This window comes from Pongo pygmaeus, chromosome 1 (assembly GCF_028885625.2).
Source record: "Pongo pygmaeus isolate AG05252 chromosome 1, NHGRI_mPonPyg2-v2.0_pri, whole genome shotgun sequence".
In the NCBI taxonomy this organism is placed as follows: domain Eukaryota; kingdom Metazoa; phylum Chordata; class Mammalia; order Primates; family Hominidae; genus Pongo; species Pongo pygmaeus.
In genome coordinates this window covers 129,569,324-129,596,169 of record NC_072373.2, presented here as the reverse complement: position 1 = coordinate 129,596,169, position 26,846 = coordinate 129,569,324, and the positions used below count along the sequence as shown (strand labels likewise).

Sequence of the window (26,846 nt, the reverse complement as noted above, 5' to 3'; positions counted from 1 at the left end):
TAAAAAAATCTGTGCACATTTAAGAATGACTAATTCTGCAGCTACTCGGGAGGCTGAGGCAGGAGAATCGCTTAAACCCGGGAGATGGAGGTTGCAGTGAGCCTAGATCACGCCACTGCGCTCCAGCCTGGGTGACAAGAGCGAAACTCTGTCAAAAAAAAAAAAAAAAAAAGAGAAAAAAGGATGATTAATTCTGTTATCTTCTTGAAGGACAATACTGTTGTGTGGCACATGTTTGAATAGTTGGGGCTAATGCACAGAAAAATTGCCACGGAATCTTTTCTGCAAACACCTGACTGATGGGCAAAATTCTTGTTTCTCCTGCTCTCTCTAAGCAACAACTCTTGTAAATACTGGAAGAGAACAACCAGTTCCTTGTTTGTGTGCATTGTTAGTTTTCTATTCTTGAGTGAGTTCAAAGAACAGTAGCTTACAAGTTACCATGATTCTAGACCTGAGATTTAGTTCACATGCTTTGTGGCTTTTGTGTTAGAAGTTTGGATAACATCTCACCTGCAAACTTCCTGAAATTTGAAAAAGAATAAGATGACTATATTTGAAAAGTCTTCTTAAAATTTTAATTTTAAAAACAATTCTATGTACAGCTCCTTAAGTATATACCCTAGTTACTAAAATAAATACATTGGGTTGCTGGTCTACCACCTTCTCTCTTGGAGGAGATCACAGACTGCCTAAAGTTGCCATAAGTACATGGGAAGCAGCTCCCCCAAGTTGGGTTCCATCCCTGGCAAGTTTGGTAGGCTTCCTCCTGTGTATTCCCAGAAAGTTTATGATCTTTCTTGTTCACTTTTCTCCCCAATTACTTTCCTTCCAGTGACAGCAAGAAAATTTCCTCTCATATTTGCCCTGCTTTCCACTACCTCAGATTTGAAATCAGCTGTAATCATAATGCCAAATACTGAGGAAAGTTATGCATTTTGAAGCAGAATTGTATATAATTAAGTACCAATCAAAACATTAGAAATAATTCAGGGTTCACTTTAAAGCCATTATAGATGTATTCCTTGATTTCTTCAAGTTTTTCTAATTTAGCTTTCCCTTAAGTATTAGCATTGAGGGAAGATAATTAACTTAAAAAACTAACACACTTACTTAATTATTTTAGTTTTAATTTTGAACATAGTGTCTTCTACTACATTTTATTTTAGATATATGATTTTAATGATAATAGTGAATATATTATCATTTTTGGACTAGCTTAGGAAACTTAAAATCTTAAGATTTTGTCTTTGGGAAAATATTTCCAGAAGTCAAAATATTATCCTTGGCAAGGCACAATGGCTCACGCCTGTAATCCTAGCACTTTGGAAGGCCAAGGCCGTAGGATTACCTGAGCCCAGGAGTTGGAGACCAGCGTGGGCAACATAGTAAGACCCCGTCTCTACTTTAAACAACAACAACAAAAAACAAAACAAAACAAAACAAAAACACCATATTATCTTTTACAAATAAATGTTTGGAGTATAATGTATTTGCAATTTAAAGACTGTCTATAATTGCTAACAGGTGTTAACAGGATTTAAACATCCAGTCCTGGTCTGTTACAGTGGATCTGCATCACCATCTTCATTACAAAGTTATGGTTCTTTGCCTTGTTAACTTGATCCAATTCAGTCCTGGGTTTAAATAACATACTTTTTTTCATTTTCTTTCTTCATTTGGAAAGTTTTATGAAATGAAGCTCATGCTATACCCAGAAGTTAGCAGTGAAACTCAGCACCAGGAGTTTTTAACATGAAACCATTCAGTTTGGGAGTATGTATTATTCAAGTGATATTCTGGAGTGAGTCTGTTTTTGCGTTTTATATAAGGACTACCTCTTGATGATGAATGATAAATGTTCTACAGGGTTATATTTAGCTGCATGTTGTAACATAACAGTATTTTGCTCAGCTTGTGTGAGACTAAGGGACTGAGGTTATTTTGGGGCCACACATTTTCTTCTTTCCCCCTTTAACGTGTCCTTTTAGGTTTCTGTGTATTAAGAACATTGGCTGGTGTTTCCTTTATTTGCTTTATAAGGGGTTGGGCTAGTTTACTGTTACACAACCAGCTCAGTGAGGTCTATGCTGGTACATGAACTCACCTCAGGCAGAAGAGAAGCGTTGTGTCACTAAGACAATGCTAGCAAGAGATGTGCATTTGTGCTGGCTGTAGCTGTCAGTTCTGGAAGGATATCTTTTTAGGCTGATTATGAAAATTCTGGTTGTAATCAAATTAGATGGGAAGACACACATGGCTACTATTGTCTGCAATTCTCCCTAAATTGCCCATCAAAAAGCTCCCACTGGTTTCACTCTAATTATACCCATGAGAGGGGTGAAAGAGTATTTCTATTTTAAACGAATTGTCAAATAAATAAAGTCTGCTCTTTGTTGACTGTATGTTAAATACCAGCTTCAAATTAAACTGTAAAGAGATGTCACATGAGGGTATTTCAGAGCAAACAGCACCTCAATCAAAAAACATAGTCATTTCTAGACCTCATTCTCATAAGGATTCAAATACTGAAAATTGTTAAGTATTTTTAGGGTAGAAATAAGCGATGTCTATAGAGAGCTGATGTCAGGTTCTGCTTAACTTCTATGATTAGCCTTGCCTCCATATTTGTTAAGCAGATATATTGTCTTATGCTTTGCTGACTTCATAATCTGTGATTTATAATGGACTCAAAACTTGAAGAACAGGAAGAATGACTTTCTTTTACAACGTGTTCAACCAAAGACCGTAGGAAACAAAAGACATTCATTCTTACTCTGTTTTAATTAGACTGTTTAGCATGATAGATTTAAAATAGACTGAATATAATACAAGTTTTAAATACAGTTGTGTTTCTGATTTGTAATCGGACTGACTTATCTAATTCATATGTGATTAACACTGAATATTTCTATTTCAACAAGCAATTAGAACAAAGTGGAATTGTTTATGCATTTGAGAAATGTATAACTTTTTCCTATTTTAAAAAAATTATAAAGTTGAATGTAGATATTGTTTTCTGAGTCACTAGATATAATGGGAGGACATGATTAAGAAAATAATGTTGCTAAAAATAACAAAATTAAACAATTTGTTTGTGTTTGTGTATCACAATTAATGCTGTCTTTAGGAAAAAACAGTTTATGAATTAAGTGCCCTGACATTTAAGAAGTCTGAGAACCAAGTTTTGGGAGCCAAGGAAGAGACTGTAAAAGTTTTCTGTTTCAGCTTTTTGCAGAGTTTTTTGCCTTGCAGTGCATTTTTATGATGGACTTCTGTTTTTATGCTGGACTTCTTTTCATGGACTTGTGTGGTTCATTCTTTGCAGGTAACTGGTGAGTGCTTTCCTTTCCTAAAAACAAATCCAGCTTGGGAATCTAATTCTTTTGTTCATGAGACATTCAAATAGAAAAAATGAATACAGTGCTAGTAACAGTAACTTACTTCTTATTTCGCTTACTTTGTTGCAGAAAGACATGGCCCACCTCAGGGATCTTCTGATATTTTGATAATGGGTTTGGTAAAGCAGGGGCCAGTGGCATTTATTTTATGGATGTTGATACTAAGGCATCAGGAGACTAGGGAGGCTGTTTAAAGAGGCAGAACTGAGAGTAGAATCAATGTCTGTACTCTATAATTAGAGGGTTGAACTAAATCATGGTCTTATTCGGAACATTTACAACCTCATGTTCCGATGTTTGTATACATAGACGGGCTTTAGGGTGAAGGTGTGAGAAATAATAACAGTGTGGATCCAGATTCACCCAGAGACAGATGGTGGAAAGGAAAAAAAACATTTTGGGATCAAAGTTTATCTCCTTTTTGTTGTCCCTTGCTGTAGAAGAGCTATGTGCTAGATATTATTTTGAGCACTTTACATACATTATTAATTCATTTATTCTTCCCAACAAACAACCTTATGTGATAGTTATAATTATTATCCTCAGTTTATACCTAAGGCAATGGAAGCATAGAGGGTTAGTTTCATGCCACTCATGGGGAAAGAACCTGTGTCTATGTCATGCTTCCCCTCATATAAAACGCCCGCTATTTGTGCAATCGTCCATCATTTTTTGAGTGTGTGCTACATGCCAGGCATAGTGTTGAGTCCTGCAGATAAAAAAGAGATGGAAACCTTGCTGTCATTAGCCTTACAGCCTACTTGGGGAGACAGGCTCAATCAAATAACCACAGAAACAAACTGGTTTACGAATTTGAAGGAGAAGGGCAGAGAGCTTTGAGAACATAAGGCAGGGGCCTAATCTTATTGGATTGCCAAAAAGTCTGTCTCACTTTAGAGCTGTGATCCCAAGGAAACGGAGGAGGTGGCATCTGAACACTGCGATGATGCAAGGTAGGCTGAGGTTGAGTCTGGTCACTTCATAGGCCATTCCCAGCCCCCTTTAGAGTCCTTGAAGTCAGTGTCTTTAAGCTCCATAATGGAGATTTCAGACTCTCCCTGTGCCCTCGTATATGTGCAGGTTCCTGTGCAGATTGTAAGTGTTAAGTAAATATATATGCTGATTGAATTACAGTCATTTGTGGTGATTTGTGCTCTCTTTTACCTCCTGCTGGCTGCGTTTTATCCCATGTTGGAAGTGGCTGAGTGTGGCTTCAGAATAGACACACAGGAAGTGGGAGAGTGAATATTTGGATCAGGGAGTATGCCTTGACTAAATACTTTCTATAAGCAAATACAAATCATATGAGCTAGAGCTTTTATTTTTAAAAATCAGTCTGTTACTTTCTCTTGAAGCACATCATTGGTGAATTGACTCTATTTGGCTTGATGCTTTCATACAACTGGGCTGAGAAAGTTAATTTTACTCCTCTTTTGGGCATTCCCACTATAGTTGTAGTGATATAGTCTTTTAAAATCTCATTCACCAATTATTAATTAAGCTGAATTAACCCTTTGGGGTAGATGCACTCTTATCCTTATATGTTTAAAGTAGCTGTTCATTAAACATAGGTTTTTTTGCTGAGCATCTATCTGACAGGAGGCATCTGAAGGTTTATAAAGGTATGGGAAGCTTGATTACTTGAGCTCCAGAAGCTTTCCACTTTAGTCTAAAGGAAACTAATTACAAAAGAGCTGGGAGGGGCCCATCAGGATGTGCTTATGAGTTTCTATGAGGGAGCCAGACTGACTGTGTGACCTTGAGCAACTAATTCTCAGTGCTTTTCCTGTAAAATGAAAATGGGAATAATAATGGAACCTAACTTGGGGTGATGTGAGGATTAATGAACCAAGTTATGTACAGTGCCTAGAAGAGTGCCTGGCACATGGTATATACTGTTAACTTTTTGTTTTTATTGTTGTCATTATTGTGATCATTATCACCTATAGTTGAGTGTCATATTCTGGAATCTAAAGGGTAAGGGAAAAGATTCTGAGTTGGAGAAGAAAGGCATCGTGGGACATAGTATTTGAGTTTAGGTCTAATGAAATATAGGTCTAATAGGTAGAAATGGTGAGGAAAGTATTCCAGAAAAACAACAACAACAACCTCAAATACCAGAGATATCAGGTATGTTTAGGGAAGGGTGAGGAGTCCAGGCTAGCGGGTAGGGTTCATTTGAGGAAAAATGACAAATTTACCTGAAAAGGCAGGCTGGCACGATATCTTGGTGAAGGGTTGGCAGTCTGGGCTGGGCTTTTTGAGCAGGGTTGAGACTTTCTGAGCCCTGCTCTGGAACTACTGGAGTAGGCAGGAGGTGGAGGCAGAGAGAAATGGTGTTAGTCCTAGAGTACGGTGATAAGGGTTTGAAATAACGTGATGATGATTGTCATGGAAGAAAGGTCCAGGTAGTTCACTGGGGAGCTAATGAAATTTAAGACTCAGGGCCTTTTCTTGCTTAGTTCCCTCTCTCAAGCTGTTGGAGGGAAAAATTTTTGTAAAATTTGAAAAGATGTTTGTATCCTCCATCTTCGCTCCCCAAATGATGTGTTTCAGGCTCCCAAACCTGGATCTACCCCATAACTGAAAGAGACTGTGGATGGCCAGGAGTGGTAGCTCACGCCTGTAATCCCAGCACTTTGGGAGGCTGAGGCGGGTGGATCACTTGAGGCCAGGAGTTTGAGACCAGCCTGGCCAACGTGGCGCAGGCCTGTCTCTACTAAAAATACAAAAAAATAGCTGGATGTGGTGGTGTGTACCTGTAGTCCTAGCTACTTGGGAGGCTGAGGTGGGAGGATGGCCTGAGCCTTGGGGGTGGAGGTTGTAGTGAGCTGAGATTGTGCCACTGCACTCCAGCCTGGGCGACAGAGCCAGACCCTGTCTAAAATACAATAAAATAAAATAAATAAAAAGAGAGAGACTGACTGTGACTGTGACTGTGAAGAGATAATGAGTCTGGGTATTAACTTGATGTGGGTATCACATGATGGAGAGGCTACGGTCAAAGATGACTTTTGAGATTCTGGGTCGGCTGACTGGGAGGAACCCCTCATGAGAAAGGGGGATGTTGGGAGCAGCCAGTTAGGGTGCGGTAGTTTCAAGCCAAGTGAGTGCTCTGTACTGGTTAGCTTCACCAGTAAAAGAAACATTTTCGTCTTACATCTGCCCACCCCCCATCCTCAATTGCAGTTTTGCAAGCATGATAATTGTAAGTTACATGGTGCTAAGGAAAGGACTCAGCATTTCTGCTGATTAATGGGCTTCAGCCCAAAGCACACATCATAGTGATGTCTTTGTAATGTCCACAGTTAGTATTCTGTGTATGCTAAACCTAGTTGTCTGAAACTTGTAAATGGAGTCTCTCCTTTTTTGGCATAAGTCTTCCATATTTGGTAAATCATAGTGCTTCAAGACTATTTTAAAGTTGTAACATCAGTTTTCTGGAAATTGTATTTTGAAGGAATTTAATTGACTCAGACATGGTTGGAATGCTAATTTCAAAGCTATCGTGCCAATGTTCCAGTGGCAGCACCTACCTGGGAAAGGCTATTGTCAGCATTTGTTTCCTCTTTTTCACACAAGTGAAATATTAAACAAATAAAATTAAAGAATACTCTTTCAGATGGCCAAATTGAATCCTCAAGAGTATTTTCACTTTCCAAGTCACAAAATAGAAATATAATTAATGAAAGGGCACAGATTTCACTTTTAAATATATATATATATATGTTGTGTGTATGTGTGTGTGTGTTGTGCTTTGCTGAAAAGGTTTTTTTTTTTTTTTGGAGGAAAAATAGCACCTAAAAACAAAGCTAAAAACATAGTAAAGTTTGAGGCAAATGTCCCCAGAGAAAGATCATTAGCAAATTCATGACCCAGAGTCTGGTTGAGACTTCTCTATGAAGCCATTTGTTGTTTTAAGAATCTCCCCTTGTGTATCAGAGAGATTGAATTGTCTGAGTAGAGAAATATAGTTGTAAATTCCAAAATGCTTCAGAAATTCACATATTATTTTGGAGCAGGTATTAAGGATTTGATGACTGCAGGATTTAGTTTAAAAAATGATTTAGAAGTATTTGCAGATGAATTCTAAGAGGATTCTATATAACTTCTCATGTTAGTCTGGTGTTCTTCTATAAAACTAGTACAAACTTGATATTTGTTACATTGTTTCTCACGGTGTAGTAAACACAAATATTTAAAATTATAAGAGTTATTAAAATATGCATTTTAATATTCATTTATGTATAGACTCAGTGGCGGGTTTTCCCATTTATAGCAATGATATAAAACATTTTACATCAAATTGATTTAAGTCAAAAGTAAATGTGTGTTTAAAAAGAATGAATGGTAGTACATGGTGGTACCTATGGCAGAAGTTGGGAAAGTGCATGATTAACTGATGGGCAACATTGGCTTACTGGTAAACAATATAAATTGTGCCGGTTTGTAGTAGGGTAAATTTTATTATGCTGTTTAATAAAACCTCATAGCTGTTGATAACATATATGTTAAGATAATGGCTCTTTAAGAACGTTTTATTAAAGAAACTAAAAGTTATTTAAGTTCTTGGTACCTGGAAGTTAATTAAACAGAAAAAGTCACTTTAATGGGGTGACTCCTGCTCAGTTAAAAATAAAAGTATATGTTAAATGCTATATTATTAATATGATTTCTAGGACTTCTTGGTAAAAGTAGGGCAATTTTATCAAAGTCGTGCATGTACCACCCACTAAACTGATGTGGTACACCAAAGATTATCTGTGCAAATGCTTTTGTTAAGTTGTATTTGCCAAAAGTTTGGGGAAATTTCTGGTTTGGGTTTATATATGTTAATACCTAGCGAGAAAAGTAGACAGCATATTATTTCTTTCCCCTTAGGAGCACAAGAGAAAAAATCAAGATATTTAGAAGATGCTTTGAAATTAATTTCATTCAGAAAATATTTTTATGATTCTACTGAGAGAAGGCAAAAATATTTTTAGAAATATTAGAATATCTGGCAACAAATTTTCGAGCATTAAATATGGATTTTGTTTTTAGAAAGAGTACACATTTAACATTGCATAACTAATTTACTTACTTCACATTTAAAAAACAGATTTGTGTATGTCTGTGAAAAAGACAATGTGTTGATAGTAGAAATATAAGGTAGAAAGTTCCTCTTTCTCCTTCTGATCCTTCCCCTGCCCTTTTCCTCAAATATGACTACAAACTGTTAACAGTTTGAAGTCACCTAAGTTTTAAAATCAAATGGAATGAAATGGCATTTAGGAACTTGGAAGAGTGGAAACCTTTTTTCCAGACCTATGCTACCAACTGAGTTTATATTTTCAGGCAGATATGATGAAATTGCTGTGGGCTTTGGAGTCAGCCCACTGTTCGAATTCTGTTTTCATCCTAGAGGCACAATGAGAGTTTGGAAAGTTCCTTACCTTTCTTATTAAATGTCACTTTTCTTCTGAGCTTTAATCTAGCCTAGTCTGTCTCTCTCCTCTCTCTCTTTTTAATAAGGAGACATGTCTAAGAAGATCTGGCATAAGAATATGTGACACATTTTATCCTGGAAAAAGCGAATTTGGTATTTTAATGACCCAGCATGCATTCATGCAGTAATGCACTCACTCATCAGGAGAACATTTCCCCACTTTGCCCAAATACCTACCTTCAGGTTGTGAAAGGTCAACCTGTAAAAGATGCCCCAGGAATCTTCCTGGAATTTAGATGGCCTCTGTTGGGTTTCACTTTGCACTTATTAATAATTGAGCACTGGGATAAAAATAAAAACAAAGGGTCTCATCTTGCAGTTTGAGAACATGGGCCATGGTGCTAAGTCATGCAGGTAAGATGAGGAGCAAAGCCCTGTGGGGTAGCCAATCTAAAGAAGCATTCCATGTGGGCTGGTGCCTCCCTCTTGCAGAATGACTCCCTCAAAATTAAAGGGAATTAACGTAATTGCTCCTGGGGAGGAAAATGCATTTTTGCTTTTCAAAGGTTGTTGTCTAAGCTTTAATTATCTAACCCACACACAGAAGCTTTCTACAAGCAGCCCTCCCTTTTAGCAACCAGTCACCTTTCAAATACTGCAGCATCTTTAGGCTTAAGAAATCACTGCATTATAACCAATTCTGTTATATAACCTACCACTTAGGTTACGGTAAAACCTGTTGTAATGTTGGTTACTGAAAATGGTCTTTAGAGCTAGTGTTGGTTTAAATGGAGTTTTGTAATTATTTGAGCTGCAACTAGAGTGACAATTCTCCACTTTTAGAATCTGTGCCTCTTGTCTGGCAGCACTTTTAGTTATTTCCTTTCTATTGCTTTTTGTTTCACACTCAATAAGCTTTGGTTGGTGTGTGCTTTATCAGACCTTCATGTTTACTTGCCAAATGAATATGGGGTTTTGTTACTAAAGTTAGTATTTTTAATCTATTTATTTTTCTTTCTTTAGAAAACTCAGAATGGACTCGTTTTCTAGTCCTGAAATATTAATAAGTAAACACATAATATATTCCTAGTGAAATAGCTTAAAGCTCAAAGAAGGTTTGTAAGTAGAGGAAAACCCTACTGTTAAGAACCAAGACTCTGCCATTCTTGTCATTGAAATGCATAGGGTTTTGATGTTGAGACATATTAAGGAAATAGTGCCACTAATTTTAGGTAGAGAAGATTGTAGGAATTAAGCTCGTTTCTGACTACAGAGGAAAAGGACCAATGCCATCGGCTCAGAATTAAAAAACTAAATTGCTCTTGGAATAAAATCGAGCTCTCCCAGTGGTTTGTATTGCTCTTCACATTCTGGCCACTGCCTGGCTTTCTCCCGCCCCCTGTCCTCTTCTCTCAGTCCTAACCACACTGACCTCCTTTTCCTCCAACTTACCAAGCTCTTTCCCACCTCAGGGAACTTGTCTTTGTCATTCTCACGCCTGGATAGCCATTCCTCCTTCCCCTTAGCTCTTCCTGTGGTTCTCCCCGTCTAGAGTCTAGATCTTACCCTGAACATCACCCAGAGACCCCTCCCTGACTACCTTGACTCAGGTAGCTGCTTTCCAGGCCCCTGTTTATTTCCTTTTCAGCCTTTACCTTAGACTGTATTTATTTTTGTTGATTATTGTCTTTGCCCCACAAGCATAAATTCTATTAAGGGAGGTGCCAGTACCTGATACAGTGCCTGGCATATACTATATACTCAGTATCTATGTATATTACCTGGGATTTGTTCACTGGTTTTAAGGACTCCTTTTTTGTTTTTATCTTTAAGATTAGTTCATCTTGTTGGACCAGAGGGATTTAAGTAGCTTTGGTATCAAAATCCAAGATAATATGTTTTCCAATACTCTTACCTATACACATTTTCACCCATTTTATTGTGATTTTATTGAGTGTCTAGAGAGCAACACTGGCTTTCCTCAGAGTAGGCAGAAAATTCAGTAGATACCCCATGGATATTGTGCTCACTGTGAGAAGTCTTTCAAAATTTACCAGGCACTGAAATAATTCACCTCAGTTCTTCGATGAAGGTCAAGGAGGTGTGCATTGGTCTTTGGTGAGCACACGGTATATTATGAGGGTATGACTGTCCCTGCAATTGTGTCTGTTCAGTGTGCCTTTGTAAAGAGCCTGGGATGGCTTCTTCATGGATCTGCCCTCTGTCTCTAAGTTTACCCATGGAGAAGACAAAGGCTGCTGCACAGCTTCATGCTGAAAAGGAAATGTTGGCAAGTTGTTGCTTTGTAAAGATCAACACTATCACCGTAACAGTTGTCACTCAAAGTGGAGGAAGTGAAATGCAAATTTGGTGAGTAATTAGTTTTGTGTCATTCTTGGGTGTTCTAAATGTTGCTATTTATCTGTCTTAGGTAATCTATTTAAAGAAGACACCAGAAGAAGCCTACAGAGCACTCCTGTCTGGCTCAAACGCCCCCTATCTTCCATTCAGGTATAACTCCTGGTGAGACTTGGGTTAAACTTTTGCTACAGAGCTGGATACTTTAGACTTGGGTTGTAGTGTTTTTTAATTGTCTTAAGATAATAACCATTATGTTATATGGAATGAAATGAGATGGTAGTTTTTATTATTTCATTTTGTAGAGTTTTATCCCCCTAGCTAGCAAGAATAAAAGAGCTTTCTTCTTGTAGGAATTTATTTTTTTCCTTGAATCCTTTCTATATCTTTATAGTTTATGTCAAGCACAAAGAGTGCCTCATTTATAAGCTAATAACCATGTCAAGACTTGTTGGATTTCAGTAATCTACATCATTGATTCATCCATTCATTCTTTCATTTCATGAGCAGTGATTGAGCTCTGGTCACATGTCAGAGGCTGGGGATATAGAATAAGACCGTCTAAGATTCTTCAGGAGCACCTGTTTAGTGGGGACCCTAAATCACCAGTTTGGCACACAAATCTGACTGGCATCCCCAGGAAGCCTTTCTCTCATTACTGTGTTTTCTAAGTATCATCAAAAGAAGATCTTTTAAAAATTTGGGGTGAACTTGAGCTCATTTAAAAAGTAGAAGGGGACTAGGTGCAGTAGCTCATGCCTGTAATCCCAGCACTTTGGGAGGCTGAGGCCGGTGGATAGCTTGAGCCTAGCAGTTCGAGACCAGCCTGGGCAACATGGTGAAACCCCGTCTCTACTAAAAATACAAAAGTTAGCCAGGCATAGTGGTACGTGCTTCTAGTCCCAGCTACTCGAGAGGCTGAAGTGGGAGGATCGCTTGAGCCTGGGAGGTCAAGGCTGCAGTAAGCTGAGATCGCCCCACTACACTCCAACGTGGGTGACAGAGTGATACCGTTTCTCAAATAAATACATACATACATACATACATACATACATACAGTAGAAGGGACCATACATCAAAACTCCCATAACACTTACCTCTGCTAGAATTGTGAATGATTCTAATATTTTTGCCTTTTTTGCTTGTGTGTCCAAATCTGCAAGCATGTGTATTGCTTATGGCTTATTATTGTTATATTACCATAATTAACCAGCACAATGAGCGAAAGGAATGGGAGTGACTGAGAAGACTCTGCTTGTCTGTCTTCCTCATTCTGCTGTAAACTCTCAGAGGGCAGGCCCCAGTGCCTTATACTTAAAAGCACTTTTAGTAAATATTTGAATGAATACATTAAGACTAAATCCCTTAAGAGTCAAGGGATTCTCATTCTGCTTCTGAGATTACAGGAGGTAGCTGTTAGGGTAAGACATGGGGAGGGAAGAAGCAACACCTATTGTGCTTAATTAAAGAGAAGTCAAAGAGTAAGGCATTGGGATTTGGACCCTGAGAGGAAAATATTCTGAAGCAACCTAGAGTCTGAGGTAATCAGCCATGGAAGGGCAGATAAAAAATGACAGATAATGTAGATGAAAGTTTTAATGGTGAAGACAAAGCTTATTTTTCCTTCCACTTCTAATGGCTCCTATACTTTGAAAGTCCCCTGTAAAATATAATCCTATTTTTTCAGAAAGGGGTAATAATGCTGATAATTCTAAGTTCTAAACAAAGTGGTAAGGAGTATATACTTTGGAGGCAGAGAAACTTCAAGCAGTTTGAAGCCTCATTCTGCTTCTTGCTGTCTGTAATAAACAAGTATCTTGGACAAATTACTTATCCTCTCTCAGCCACAGTTTCCTTATCTGTAAAATGGCTTCAGGTCTAAACTAAGGATCAGATGAAGTGATAAATTTATCCTTCTGCCTAGTGCAATGTTTGGTTTTTGTTTTTCTTGTTGTTAGCATTATACCGTTATTACTGTTAGTAACATAATTAATAGTAATAGTAATTATTATTACAGAGTCTCACTCTGTAGCCCAGGCTGGAGTGCAGTGGCACACTGCAACCTCTGCCTCCTGGGTTCAAGAGAATCTCCTGCTTCAGCCTCCTGAATAGCTGGAATTGGAGGCCCCCACCACCATGCCTGGCTAATTTTTGTATTTTTAGTAGAGATGGAGTTTTGTCATGTTGGCCAAGCTGCTCTTGAACCCCTGGCTTCAAGTGATCCGCTTGCATCAGCCTCCCAAAGTGCTGGGATAAAGGTGTGAGCCACTGCACCCAGTCAAGAACTAGAATTTTTAAATAATAATACCAGAATAGAAGAAAAGGTAGTAAGACTGTTGTAGGGTGGGGGGAGGGGGGAGGGATAGCATTGGGAGATATACCTAATGCTAGATGATGAGTTAGTGGGTGCAGCGCACCAGCATGGCACATGTATACATATGTAACTAACCTGCACATTGCGCACATGTACCCTAAAACCTAAAGTATAATAATAATAAATAAATAAATAAATAAATAAATAAATAAAAAAGAAAAGGTAGTAAGATAATTAATACTACTTAACACAGAATTGATTTCAATTCTACATAAATACTAAATTTATAGCCTATTTTTCAAATATTTTTCACTCAAATACTTTTATGTAAATATTTGAAAACATAAATACATTAACATAGTTCAGAAATTTAAAAAATCTATAGGAAGGTTTAAGTGAAAATTATCCCTCCCATTCTTGGTCCTTATGTGTCTAGTCCTTTCCAGGTAACTTCTGGTATTAGTTGATTTGATATCAGTCTAGAATTTCTTTATGCACGTATAAGTAAATGAAGATATGCACCCATTTCCTACTGAAAGTATGCCTTTGAATGTAACTCTAAGTTCTATCTTTTTGATATCTTAGGATACCAAGAGTTGTATTTACATTAAGCTTCATTTCTAAATCTAGAATCTTCATAAACCATCCATTTGAAACAGAAAATACCACAAAGTAGTGCATTTATAATTTAGTGAAGAATTTAGTTGAAAAAATACTACTAGTTTTCTGGAAACTTAATTTTTTTATTATGCTAAGATAAGATGTGAGTTGTTTTTAGTCTACAGTTCAGGCCAACTAAGACTAATGGACCTCTATCAAGAATCATCCTCATACTAAATTCTGGGCAGCCATCATTGCATTGGCCTTCATTATAATCTGGGTTTTATTATCACCAGGTTTAAAAAAAAAATCTCATTTCTTATGAAATTACACTTTTGTCTTCATTGTCTAGATTTTTTCAACTGCTGATATATTAACACTTTTAATTAAAAATGAGAAGCCTTAAAGAAATTTCTATTTGGATGTAATTGTTTTATTATTTAAAATTTTTTAAAAATGAAGATGATTTTGAAGGCTTGTTGAAGGTGTGGTTTTTATGTTCATATACACTTTTCACTGAAATGTCTGTGTTCCCATTTGTGCTATATATTTTAGTTTCTTTCTAATAAAAAGAGTTTTATGGCTACTGTGAATTTAAATAATGCTGTTTTTCAAATTTTTTCACTTTGCAAACATTTGTCTGAGCAGTCACTTCCGTAAAGCCTTCCTCATTTTTCTGGAGAGGCTTGGCAGGTCCTTTGCCTGTGATTCCCTATTACATTTTATGTATCACAAGGCTGCATACAACATTAAAGCAAACACCTTGTATTATAATTATTTGTTTGCATGGCTGACTCTTCTCTTGAGGGCTGTGGTTGGTTCTTTTCCTATTGTGTCCTGAGGGAGCAAGTGTACTAAAATATATTTATTGCTTTTTCAGTGCCAGTCACTGTGATAGTCCTATGGATCAAAAGATGTTTAGGACAACTTGGTACCTGCTGCAGGAGAGCTCAGTGTATAGTCTGTATACATGTATAGGTGTGTAAAACAGTTACAGTGCTTTGTTAGGGTTAGGAGAGAGGTGTTATGGGAATACTGAGGAAGGAGGTTTAACTCTGAAATGGGGGGGTAGGAGAAGATGTTAGGAATAGGCCCCATGGAATGCCTTTCATGTTAGGATGAAAACTGGAGAACAGCAATTCAGGCACTGATTTTAGGTGCTATGTTTATTTATTCGTATGGCATAGGTTGTATAATGGTATGTTAGGTAGTATATATAATACGAAGTTCACAGTATGGGTACATTATTATAACCAAAAGGATGATCTGATTTTATTCCTACTTAGATTCTATTCACCTAGTTAAAATTAACAAAAAAATGAGAATTGTGTAGCTTTACTGCCTATTCTTGATTAAATTAAGTATAGTTGACTTTAGAGATAGTTGAATTTCTGGCTTATGTGACAGCAACGAGTGTTGTGATGTCACCTGTGAGTCAGTCGTAGGATGTTCTGTTGAATTGGAGGGTAGTTGTGTCAAAAACTGTATTCACTTTTACTGAGAATAGCCAATGTGTTGATTAAGAGTGACTTTAGGTGAAAATCAGGGGAAAGGGGTGTTTTTCATCTACCTTAATTCTTTGAGTCGTCCATTTTCAGTGTTGGCTTGGCAGTTAGCCTTCAAGGGAACAAGAGGCCTTTCCGTTCTGGGGTCAGACTCAGCAGAGTTTGAATTGACAAACCGGGTATGAATCTTTTTAGGTTCTCTTCCTTTCAGTGTACTACTAAATTATAGTGTATACTATTGAGCAAACAAAGTCATATTAATCTCAACTTGTCTAAAGCCCCAGGAGACCAGTGACCCTTAGTGGAATGTCCAGATTGTTTTCATGGCAGTCAGTGGCAGTGGTTTTTAAATCTACATTATTGGTGCTCACAAAACAGTATTTGTGAAAATTTAAAGTCTCACAAAACAGTATTTGTGAAAATTTAAAGTCCCACAAAACATTGAAAAGGTAACCAATCTACATTGTACAATTCTTATTTAAGATGTCTCTTGTGCTTTTAAATTCATTTTATACTTATTTCTTTGTTTATTGGTCCATATGTATCAGGTTGGTAAGTTTTTTAGTATTGGTGATAATTCCTAAATCTCCTAAAAGCCAGTTTTTAAAATGACATATAGGCTGGGCGTGGTGGCTCACGCCTGTAATCCCAGTACTTTGGGAGGTGGGCGATCACTTGAGGTCAGGAGTTCAAGACCAGCCTGGCCAACAAAGTGAAACCCCGTCTCTACTAAAAATACAAAAAAAAGTAGCCAGGCATGGTGGCACGTGCCTGTAGTCCCAGCTACTCGGGAGGCTGAGGCAGGAGAATTGATTGAACCTGGGAGGCGGAGGTTGTGGTGAGCCAAGATCACGCCACTGCACTCCAGCCTGGGCAACAGAGCAAGACTCCATCTCAAAAAATAAATAAATAAGTAAATAAATAAATGAATAAATAAATAAATAAAAATAAATAAAATAAAATGACATATACAATTAAACAGGGAATAAAATTATGCTGACAATAAATAACATCCAGGGATCTAGTTTTGAAGACATATCCAGACAGCATGGCATGAAAAATAATGACTAAGTCTGGAGGTAAGGTTAGGTAGGGTAATGTGCTGACATTAATGGAATAAAGCTGGTTGAACATTCGATGTCCTATCCCTTTAGTTTTTTCCTAAAGCTTGGAGAAGAGGCTAGAATTTACAGGTGTTTCTCAAAGTTCCATTGATCCTCAAACTTATCTGCATACCTGGGGAGCTTTAAAAAACTATTGATCCCTAGATTCTGTGCCCAGAATTTTGCTGTAATTGGTCAAGGGTGAAGTCAGAGTATTGGGATTTTGAAAAACTGTGTATATGATGCCAATATGTGTGGTCAAGGTTGAGAACTCCTGCTCTGTAAGATGTACCATGGCAAAATATATATATATATATCAAGTATATATCAAATATATATATATTATATATATAATATATATCAAGCATATTTATATATAATATATATCAAGTATATTTATTTTTTTTTATATATATATCTCAAGTAAATTTAAAACTCTCCATCTTGGAGATTTACAAAGCAAATTTCCGTTTTAAAGATTCTGAATGGTTCTGAGTAATGAAGTAACCTGTTTAGCTCTGTATAACCCAGAATTTTCTTTTTTCTTTTTGTTTTTTTGAGATGGAGGTTTCACTTTGTTGCCCAGGGTGGGCTTGAATTCTTGGGCTCAAATCCTGTGTAGTTGGGATTACAGGCATGCACCACTGCATCTGGCCCAGAATTTTACAAAGTACTGATTTTCTTCCTTCTGCCCCATACTTTCCATTAATATCCAGCAGAACTCCTGTTCTGAAACACTCTGAGGCATATTTCCTGATCCACACCTGTGTGGAACAAAAAACATCTCTTGGGATTAAAATAATATGCTAGCATTTTGTGGAACATTTTTTTTGTGCTGTTTCCTGAGAGTCTTGGAAATAGATGGCTTATCAAATAATGGTATTTTATTTAATGTGAACAGGAATATCCAAGTTTTCTTGCTGTTGTGCGGGCAGACAATCTTCTCTAACAGAGGATTCACACCCCTCCCAATGGCAATCCTTTTATGACATCTGTCATTAAAATGGATGCATAATGTTTGTGTTGAGGGAGGTGTTTGTTGTGTTTTGGGGGATGACCCTTAGTGATATCCCAGTTGCTGAGCTCTGTGGCTGAGTCTTAATGGGAAATCTCAAAAGTAATTATTTTAGATCTTCTGGGCATGCCAGAACTTGTAGGTCTTTAAACAAAGGCTCAAAAGGGTCAACCACTGTAGGTCTTTAAACAAAGGCTCAAAAAGTTGGTCAACCACTTAGGACTTGGCATCAGGCTGCCTTCTTTTTCATAAAGTAAACATGTGCTGGTAGACGTTAGATGTAATCATAAAATATATTTCCTTACATAAAACATTGAACCAGACTTTTATTAGCTTAAATATGATATTGTGATTTTTGTCGAAGTTTGTTTAACAATTAACTGTACTTCAAAGGAAAAGTTCTCTTTACCATGCTTTCCTCTTGAGTATCAAAACTGTGGAAACAATATTTTATTCTCTTTTAAGATGTTCCTTTCATTCTCAACTTTTCCTCGCTGTTTCTCAGTCTTGATCTTTGGGGTCATTTCTGCCCCATGGATCTTTAGTAAACTTTTGCTTTTGGTGCTTGGTATAATGGAAGCTAATCGCATTAGTTTTGACTAGTGAGGATGTGCCAATTTCCTGAGTGTTAAAAATAGATGGCTTTTCCAGTCCAAACCGTTGAATCCATTCTTAACAGCTGGGGCATATTTTGAATAAGTTGTACCCCCATGAAAAAAGATTCTTTGTCAGAGTTTTCTTGTTAAAGTGCTAAGTAAGCTCCGCTATACAGGATCTGAGAAGAGAAACAAGTGTAAGTGTCTCCATGACCCATTAGGTACTCAAATGGAGGTGAGTTATATTATTCTATTTTTTATCTGCTGGAACAAGAAGGTGCTTTGGTGATTTGTGTTGTGAAAATTCTCTCAGACTACTTTTTTTTTTTTTTTATTCCTACCTTTAGGGTTCCAGATCAGTTTTACCAAACTTAGTGAAGTAGGGTAGGTGCCAAAGTTTTTGTACTCTTTATGGTATATTTCCAGAAGCCTTAGTTGATAAAGATGGTTTTGAATAAGATTGCAGTCATTTACCTTAATGAACATAGTAATAGTTATTATTTTGTTGAATGTTACGAAAAGCTCTTAAATACCTGAGTTAAAACCAATTTGCCTGTATTTTTATTTTTAAAGAAAAATTACTGGCCGTGTGGGTGGCTCATTCCTGTAATCCCAGTGCTTTAGGAGGCCGAGGCAAGAGGATCACTTGAATCCGTGAGTTAGAGACCAGTCTGAGTAACATAGTAAGACCTGGTCTCTACAAAAGAAATAAAATAAAAATTAGTCAGGGATAGTGGCACCCGTCTGTAGTCCTAGCTGCTTGGGAGGTTTAGGTGGGAGGATTGCTTGAGCCCAGCAGTTTGAGGCTGCAGTGAGTTATGATCGTGCTGCTGTGACAGAATGAGTCCCTGTCTCTGAAATTAAAAAAAAAAAAAAAAAAAAGAATAGAAAAATTAGTGGTTAAATGGGTGTCAGTCAGATGTTGATAAAATGCCCAGAGTACAGGTCTTGGTCTGTTTTTCTGGTGTTATTGCTAGTTCTAGACAGATTTTATTCTGCTGATTTCAGGTGACCTTTTAAGCCATGACTTAGAATTGAATTTTCACGTATCTCTGTTTCTTTAGATGAATAAAATGATTCATGTATAGCCTTATGTTAAATCTGAAAAGCTGAGACTCTGTTTTTTTTGTTGTTGTTGTTAGGTACAGGTCACGTTCAACTTTGGGCGCTGCCTCCTGAGGCATGCGGTTTTGCTCTTTCATGAATGGGAGATGGTTTTGTCCTCCCTACTAATTCTCAATACAGTTTCGTCTTGTAGGTCTCAATGATATAAGCTCTTTCTTTTATTGTAGCTGGTACATATATGTCATAGATTTGTTCAGAGGCTGGAAACTAGGATATACTTTGGACAATTGTGTAAAGTATTTTGGGCATTGTCTAGCTCTGAAGTATACATACAATATAGTCTGCAGCTGAACTGTCCAGTATGTTAGCTGGTAGCTACATGTGTTGTTGAACACTTGAAATCAGTCTAGTCCAAATTGAGATAGATTGTACATTTAAAGTACATATTGGATTTCAAAGATGTAGTATAAAAGGCAGGGCGTGGTGACTCACAGCTGTAATCCCAGGCTGAGACCAGGAGTTTGAGATCAGCCTGGACAACATAGTGAGACCCTGTCTCTCAAAATAAAAAGATTTAATATAAAAGAAAAATGTAAGATATCTTATTTATAATTATGTTGATTAATGCTGAAATGAGAATATTCTAGATATATTGGATGAGCAAAATACACTACTAAAATTTACTTTTTTCTTGTTTATTTTAATATGGTTATAAAAAATTAAAATTATACATGTGGCTCTCTTTTGAGGATGGCATTATATTTCCATTGGACAGTGATGATCTAGAGTGTTTTTGCTATTGTACATAGCTCATAATTAAAGATTGTTTTATATACTTTCTGCTTTATTTATTTGTTTTTAGAATAGAGTCTCACTCTGTTAGCAGGCTGGGGTGCGGTGGCCAAATTGTAGCTCACTGCAGTCTTGAACTCCTGAATTCAAACAATTCTCCTGCCTCAGCCTTCTAGGTAGCTTGCCACCACTCCTGTCTAATTAAATTTTTTTTTTTTTTTTTTTTTTAATAGAGAAGGGGTCTCCCTCTATTGTCCAGGCTAGTCTCAAACTACTGGGCTCAAGCAATCCTCCTGCCTTGGCCTCCCAAAGGGATCACAGGTGTGAGCCATCATCCCTGGACACATTTTTGCTTCAAAAGGTCAATAGTTCTTAGCCCCCAGAGGTGTTCAGGCATAAGTTGAATGAACTCTTGGTAATGATCATTTATTCATTCCTGTATTAATTCATTCAGCAGCAGCTATAACATACTAATTTTCCCAACACTGTGCTATACTCTGGGCCAACAGACATAAAAGACACGTTTCCTGTCCTTAAGAAGCTCATCTTCTTGTGGAGGTTGTGAAGATGGGGTTCAGTTCACTGCTTATAAGGGTTCTTAGATGACCTTTATGATCCTTTCCAACCCATTGCTCTGCAATTTTTGCATACCTCCTAACTGCTTGTTACCCAGAGAATGTAGAGAATCAAGGACTTAAGATAATTGTAGATCATAGTCATTTCCAATTTCTTAGTCTCTTTTCTATCAGCTCTTTTTGTATTTTTTAATGTAGTCTCCACATTGTAGACACTGTGCTTCTGTTCTCCATTCTTTCTTCTTTGAGTAACTTCATCAGTCATAATAAGAAATGCTTTCTTATTTTGTGTAAATATGTTCTTTCATCTCTGGTTTCATTTCCCATTATTAATATTTATAAGGTTGCTTCATTCTGAGTGATTTCTTAGATTCTCATGTTGCAAGCAGTGGTATATTGGTAAACTGGCTCTATAAGTAAAAAGTATTTGCTGATTTCCATGGTACAAATACATTTACCACTGCTGATTTGGGCTCTCAAAATTTCTGAATATTTAACAGTTGACTCTTGAGAGCCTATATAAGACAGTGCTGGGACACCAGTGAAACAAGCTCTTTCTTTTAACATTTAATTGTGGATGTTGATTCTAGTTTTCTTAAACTTAATTTTTTTCCTGCTGTTTTTCTGCAAAATAAACACTAAACACAAAATAACAACAAGTCCCAATTGCTCCTTCTATTTAAATATTATTCATTTAGTTTTTCATTCAAGAACTATTTATTGACTGCAAATTCTTCCTACGGTCATAGTTGTGGATGTTTATAATCACTGTATAATAGCTGTATGGTTCAGTCGACTAGTATGCCAGAAGTCACATTTAGAAAGATAGAACTGTGGCCAGGCGTGGTGGTTTGAAGGTTGAGGAGGGTAACCTAAGATGAGGGTGAGTGGGAAGAACATGTGACTTGCAGATGCGCAGGTTCTGTAGGAAGAGCCCAGTGGCTACTGGGGAGCTCAGGGAAGATGGGGCCAGATACCCCCAGGCCTTATGGCTACAGTGAAGATTTGAACTTTCCCTTGAGAGCAATGGGAAGTCAGTGAGGGGTTATAGCTGAAGAGCGATCAGATTAGATTTGCCTTTTAAAAATATCACTCTGGCTTCAGTGAAGAAAACCATTAAAAAGTTTAAGAGTGGGTGTAGGAAGTCAGTGGCAATGGAATTGGCAAGTGATGCATTCAAGAGATATTTAAGAGGCAAAACCAATGGTGCGTAGTGAGGGATAGGATAAGGGGAAAGAAAGGTGAGACTTCTGGCTGTAGCTTGAGTGACTGTGGGAGCTTTTACCCAGACAGGGAGCGCTGGAAGACTGGATTATCGTTGCAGTTGTTTTTTTTTGTAGTGGGAGCAGATTCAAGAGATTCTTCTTACATAGTGAGTTTGAGGCATCTTTAAGACACCCGAATGGAAATGCCATGTAGGTGGTTGGCTGTACTATTTTTGAAGCTTTAAGGAGTTTGTGCTAGAGAGATTTGAGGGTCATTGGTAGATAGATGGTAATTTATGCAGATGTCTAGGGCAATGATTCTCAAAATATGTGCCTTTCTAGTGGCAGCCTCAGCTCCACCTGGAAACTTGTTAGAAATGCAAATTCTCAGGCCCTGCCTTTGGCCTATTGAATTAGAAACCTGAGGTGGGGCCCAGCAGCCTGTGTCTGTGGAACTATCTGGGTGATGCCAATAACACACTAAAGTTTTAGAGGCCCTGGTCTAGAGAGAGAGAGTATGGAGTGAGAAGAATTTTGGTCTAGAGTTGAACCTTGAGAAGGTTTGACTTTTAAAGACTGCGAAGTGAAGGATGACTTTGCAAAGGAGGTTGGAAGTAGTGTTTAGAGGGTAGAAGGAAAATCCAGGAACCAAGAGAAGAGAGCAAAGTAGGGAGTTACTTGTTGCTGACATATTAGGTGAGATGATGCATGCACAATGTTCTCTGGGTTTAAAATAAGTAAATCCAGACAGACAGAAAATAAATTAGTGGATTGCCAGGGGCTGGAGGAAGGAGAATGGGGAGTGACTGCAAATGAGTCCAGAGTTTCTTTTTGGGGTAGTAAAAATATTTTGGAATTACTGGTGATGGTTGTACAACATTATGAATACACCAAACCCCACTGAATTGTACACTTTAAAAAGGAAGATGAGACTGGGCATGGTGGCTCACGCCTGTAATCCCAGCACTTTGGGAGGCCGAGGTGGGTGGATCGCCTGAGGTCAGGAGTTCGAGACCAGCCTGGCCAACATGGTAAAACCCCGTCTCTACTAAAAATACAAAAATTAGCCAGGCATGGTAGCAGGCGCCTGTAATCCCAGCTACCCGGGAGGGTGAGGCAATCGCTTGAACCTGGGAGGCAGAGGTTGCAGTGAGCCAAGATAGCACCAGTGCACTCCAGCCTGGGCTACAAGAGTGAGACTTCGTCTAAAAAAAAAAAAAAAAAGGAAAAGGAGTAATTCTTTAGAGAAATCTTGTTTTAAAGATGAGTCCAAACCGGGTGGAAGCTGAAGGAAGATGTGGAGCTTGGAAAATTTTGGTTGGCTTGTTCTTTTTGGAGCTAGTAGGGACCTGAAAATGTTTAAATTCTGTTGGAAAGGATCCAGAAGAGAGATAAAGAGATGATCAATGGTATTGAATAGTGGTATAACCTCAGAGTAGGAGGGGACTTTTGGGGCCAATAGTCTGCTGTTTTCCTAACTCCTGACCTCCATTTCATGTTATAATGCAGGTGAAAAAAATTCCTTAGACGGGATCTTCCAATTCCAAGTTTGAACATCATGTGGGGCGGGTATCTTTCTGCCTCCTAGGGCTAACCATTCTATTTTGAGATGGTCCTGACTATATTGGTGAGTTGAGGAAAATCAACAGGGAAAATTGACTTACAAAATGGGAGGGAATGTTGCCTCTTAAATGGACTTTCAATTTTATTTTAGTCATTTCCTTTATCCTCACTTCCAGGAGAACACAGTGCTGCCAATTCCTAAGCCTTTTGAGACTTACCTGGTATTGTGCTGGTTATCAGTTTTTTTTTTTTTTTTTTTTTTTTTTTTTTTTTTTTTTTTTTTTTTTTTGGAGACGGAGTCTCACTGTGTTGCCTAGGCTGGAGTGTAGTGGCACAATCTTGGCTCACTGCAACCTCTGCCTCCCAGGTTCAAGCGATTCTCCTGCCTCAGCCTCCCGAGTAGCTGGGATTACAGGTGCCTGCCACCATGCCTGGCTAATTTTTATATTTTTAGAAGAGGTAGGGTTTCACTATGTTGGACCAGGCTGGTCTCGAACTCCTGACCTCAGGTGATCCACCTGCTTTGGCCTCCCAAAGTGCTGAGATTACAGGCATGAGCCACTGTGCCCAACTGGTTCTCAGTTTTTTCATTGTCAGTTTAGTATTCAGTTTTCTTGGTCTTCTAACTTATTTACCACTCATCTAAATGATTTCTAGCTTTCAAAATTGTATTGTTTTGTCTCTTCTCTTATTCTCCTAGTCTTTGTTGGTTTCCATTTAAAAAACAAAAGCCTTTAAAAATTCACCTTTTGGTCAGGTGCAGTGGCTTACACCTGTAATCCTAGCACTTTGGGAGGCAGAGGTGGGTGTATCGCTTGAGCTCAGGAGTTCCAGACCAGTCTGGGCAACATGGTGAAACCCTGGCTCTACGAAAAATACAAAAATTAGCTGGGCATGGTGGCTTGTGCCTGTAGTCCCAGCTAATTCAGGGGCTGAGGCTGGAGGATCACTTGAGCCCAGGAGGTGGAGGCTGCAGTGAGCCAAGATCGTACCACTGCACTCCAGCCTGGGTGACAGAGTGAGACCCTGTTTCAAAGAAAAAAAATATCTCCTTTTAGTGGGGTTCGGTAAATGCATGGGTTCAATCTTCCATCTTTATCTTCTCTTTTTCTCCCCCAGAGAATATGTAACATGTTTTTGTGTCCCTTCACTGTTAGTATTCTCCTGTGACTACGTATGAGCCACATGCCACTAATAAGCCATTTCTTTCTTGTCCAGTCTTTGGTGCAGATTTTGGGAACCTGTTGGCGCTATGTGGCTGTCATGAGGATTAAATGCGCTAATGCATCTAAATTACCTGACACAGTAGCTGCTCAAAAAAGGCATGCCGTTTCCTTTTCTCAATCTGGAGGATATGACTAAATTCTATTGCATTCCTTATTAGATTTCAATTTGTAAACTTCTCTTTGCCTTTTCAGCCATGGTGACTGACTTGCCTAGTTCTGTCAGATGGCATGTTAACTTTCCCTCCCAACTTTGGAGGCCTGCAGATTTGACCACCCGGTCACCAGAGCTCTCCTTTTAGTCACTGATAACAATTGTGGCTGTGATGGGGTAGGAGGTATCATGAAAGCCTCACCATACTTTGCAGACATTCAGAAAGAATAGGCCTGGAACTTTTTCTGGTAGCTTACATTAGTGACATTGTTTGGTTGAGTCTAGGAGTGGGAAGACATACCTGAAAGAATAAGGGATACCTCTACTTCTCGTAATTTTTTTTTGTTTTACTCTTTTTAAATATAAAGAAAATTTTACCCCCTTTTAAAAAACGTAAAACAGTGGTTTTTAATCTAGGGTCTGTGGAGAGAATTCGGGGAGTCAGTGAACTTAGATGCGAAAAAAATTATATCTTTATTTTTACTGACCTTACCTTATCAATTATAAAGTTACATCCGACTATAAATGTTGTAAATAAACTGTAGTAGCATTAGCAATATAAATGACAATTTAGTATCACTTACAGTTATTATTTCTTAAAATATTTATGCTCATTCCTTCCTCAAAATTATAGTAGCAGTTATCAGATTTGCCACTAGATCTTGTTATATAATATATTAATTTAAAAAGTGCATTTTGGGGTATTGCAAATTTGTATTTCAGTATATTTAAAATACATATTTAAACTTTATTTAAATGTAATTGAAAGTTTTCTGTTAATCCTAGTTTATGCATTAAAAACATTATTCTGAGGAAATGGGTTCGCAGGCTTCCTCAGGTCGCTGAGAGTCCATGGCACAGAGACTCCGAACCCCAAAGACAAGTGTCTGCAAAGGAATTTATGGTTGTTTATATAAACTAATATTTTTCTTAGATCCCTAGTCACTCTTTTCTCTGGCATAGCCCATTAAAATTTGCTTTCTAACATACAGTTTACATTTTTACAAGATATTTGAAAAGGGGGCTATTTTATTTTTTGCTGACATTTGAGTTCAGACGATATTTAAAAACACAAAAACGAAGATCCCTCCTTTTGAAATGAGACTTAAATATTTGGAATAATTGAAGTTTCAGGACTTCAGCATTCTGTTAAGTTGCTTTGCTAACTTGCTAGTTTTATGTTAGGCTTTTGGGATGCTGAAACTCAGGGATGATGAAGTTACATTTTACTTCATGGCTTAGCAGCCATAGGTTCAAGTGACCTTGGATGGTTGTAAAAGTTGGTTTTATGTTAATTATACCTTAAAGCCCTTAAAGGTCTATTCTCCCCTTGGAACGTCTTCTGGCCCCTTCCTGATGGCTGCCGTATGTGCCTTTGACTTTGTCTAGATAGGTGTCTGCCTGCCCTGTTTCTTGGGTCAGCAGTGGAGGCTGGGCAGAGAGCCTGGAGCCTTGAGGTCAAGTTTCCTACCTTGGACACCTTGGAACACTGTAGTGTTAAAGCTCTGGTGCCAGTTCTTGCTTAACTGACCTGAACTTGATACTTTAGTTTTATGTTGCCTAAAGCAGGTCTGCTAAATTGCTCTAAAAACTTAAATAAAGTATGAAGCACTCAATTTTCACCACGGTAGGTTCCCATTCCTTTTGAAGGAGTACTTCGTGGTGCATTAGAAGCTCTCGTGGCTCCCAGTGACTCAGAGGAGATTGTTTGGAAGCCTGACTACATTTTCCTGTTTTCTTTCTTTTCTTTTCTTTTTTGTTGGGGAAGGATGGCATTTAATCCATGAAAACACCTGCTAGGTTCTGTTGGCCTACATTCGTTGTCTCTCCTATCTTTTAAGCTTGTTTTTATCATATTCCTGACAGGAGGTTATTCCTCTGCCAGAATACCTCTTGCAATGATGAATGTTTTACTTAATCAAACAGTCCAATTCACTGTTAATAATAAG

General features: G+C 37.9%; 1 protein-coding gene across 5 annotated transcripts in view; it reads left to right on the top strand.

Annotated features, from left to right (window-relative positions):
- The window catches only part of CDC14A (cell division cycle 14A), a 176,352-nt gene that overhangs the window by 66,895 nt on the left and 82,611 nt on the right, over positions 1-26,846 (top strand). For all 5 annotated transcript variants that reach the window (XM_054474809.2, XM_054474813.2, XM_054474824.2 and 2 more), the window contains exon 5: positions 11,261-11,340. In XM_054474809.2, coding sequence (XP_054330784.1) covers positions 11,261-11,340 — 80 coding nt within the window. The remainder of the gene's footprint in view (positions 1-11,260; positions 11,341-26,846) is intronic.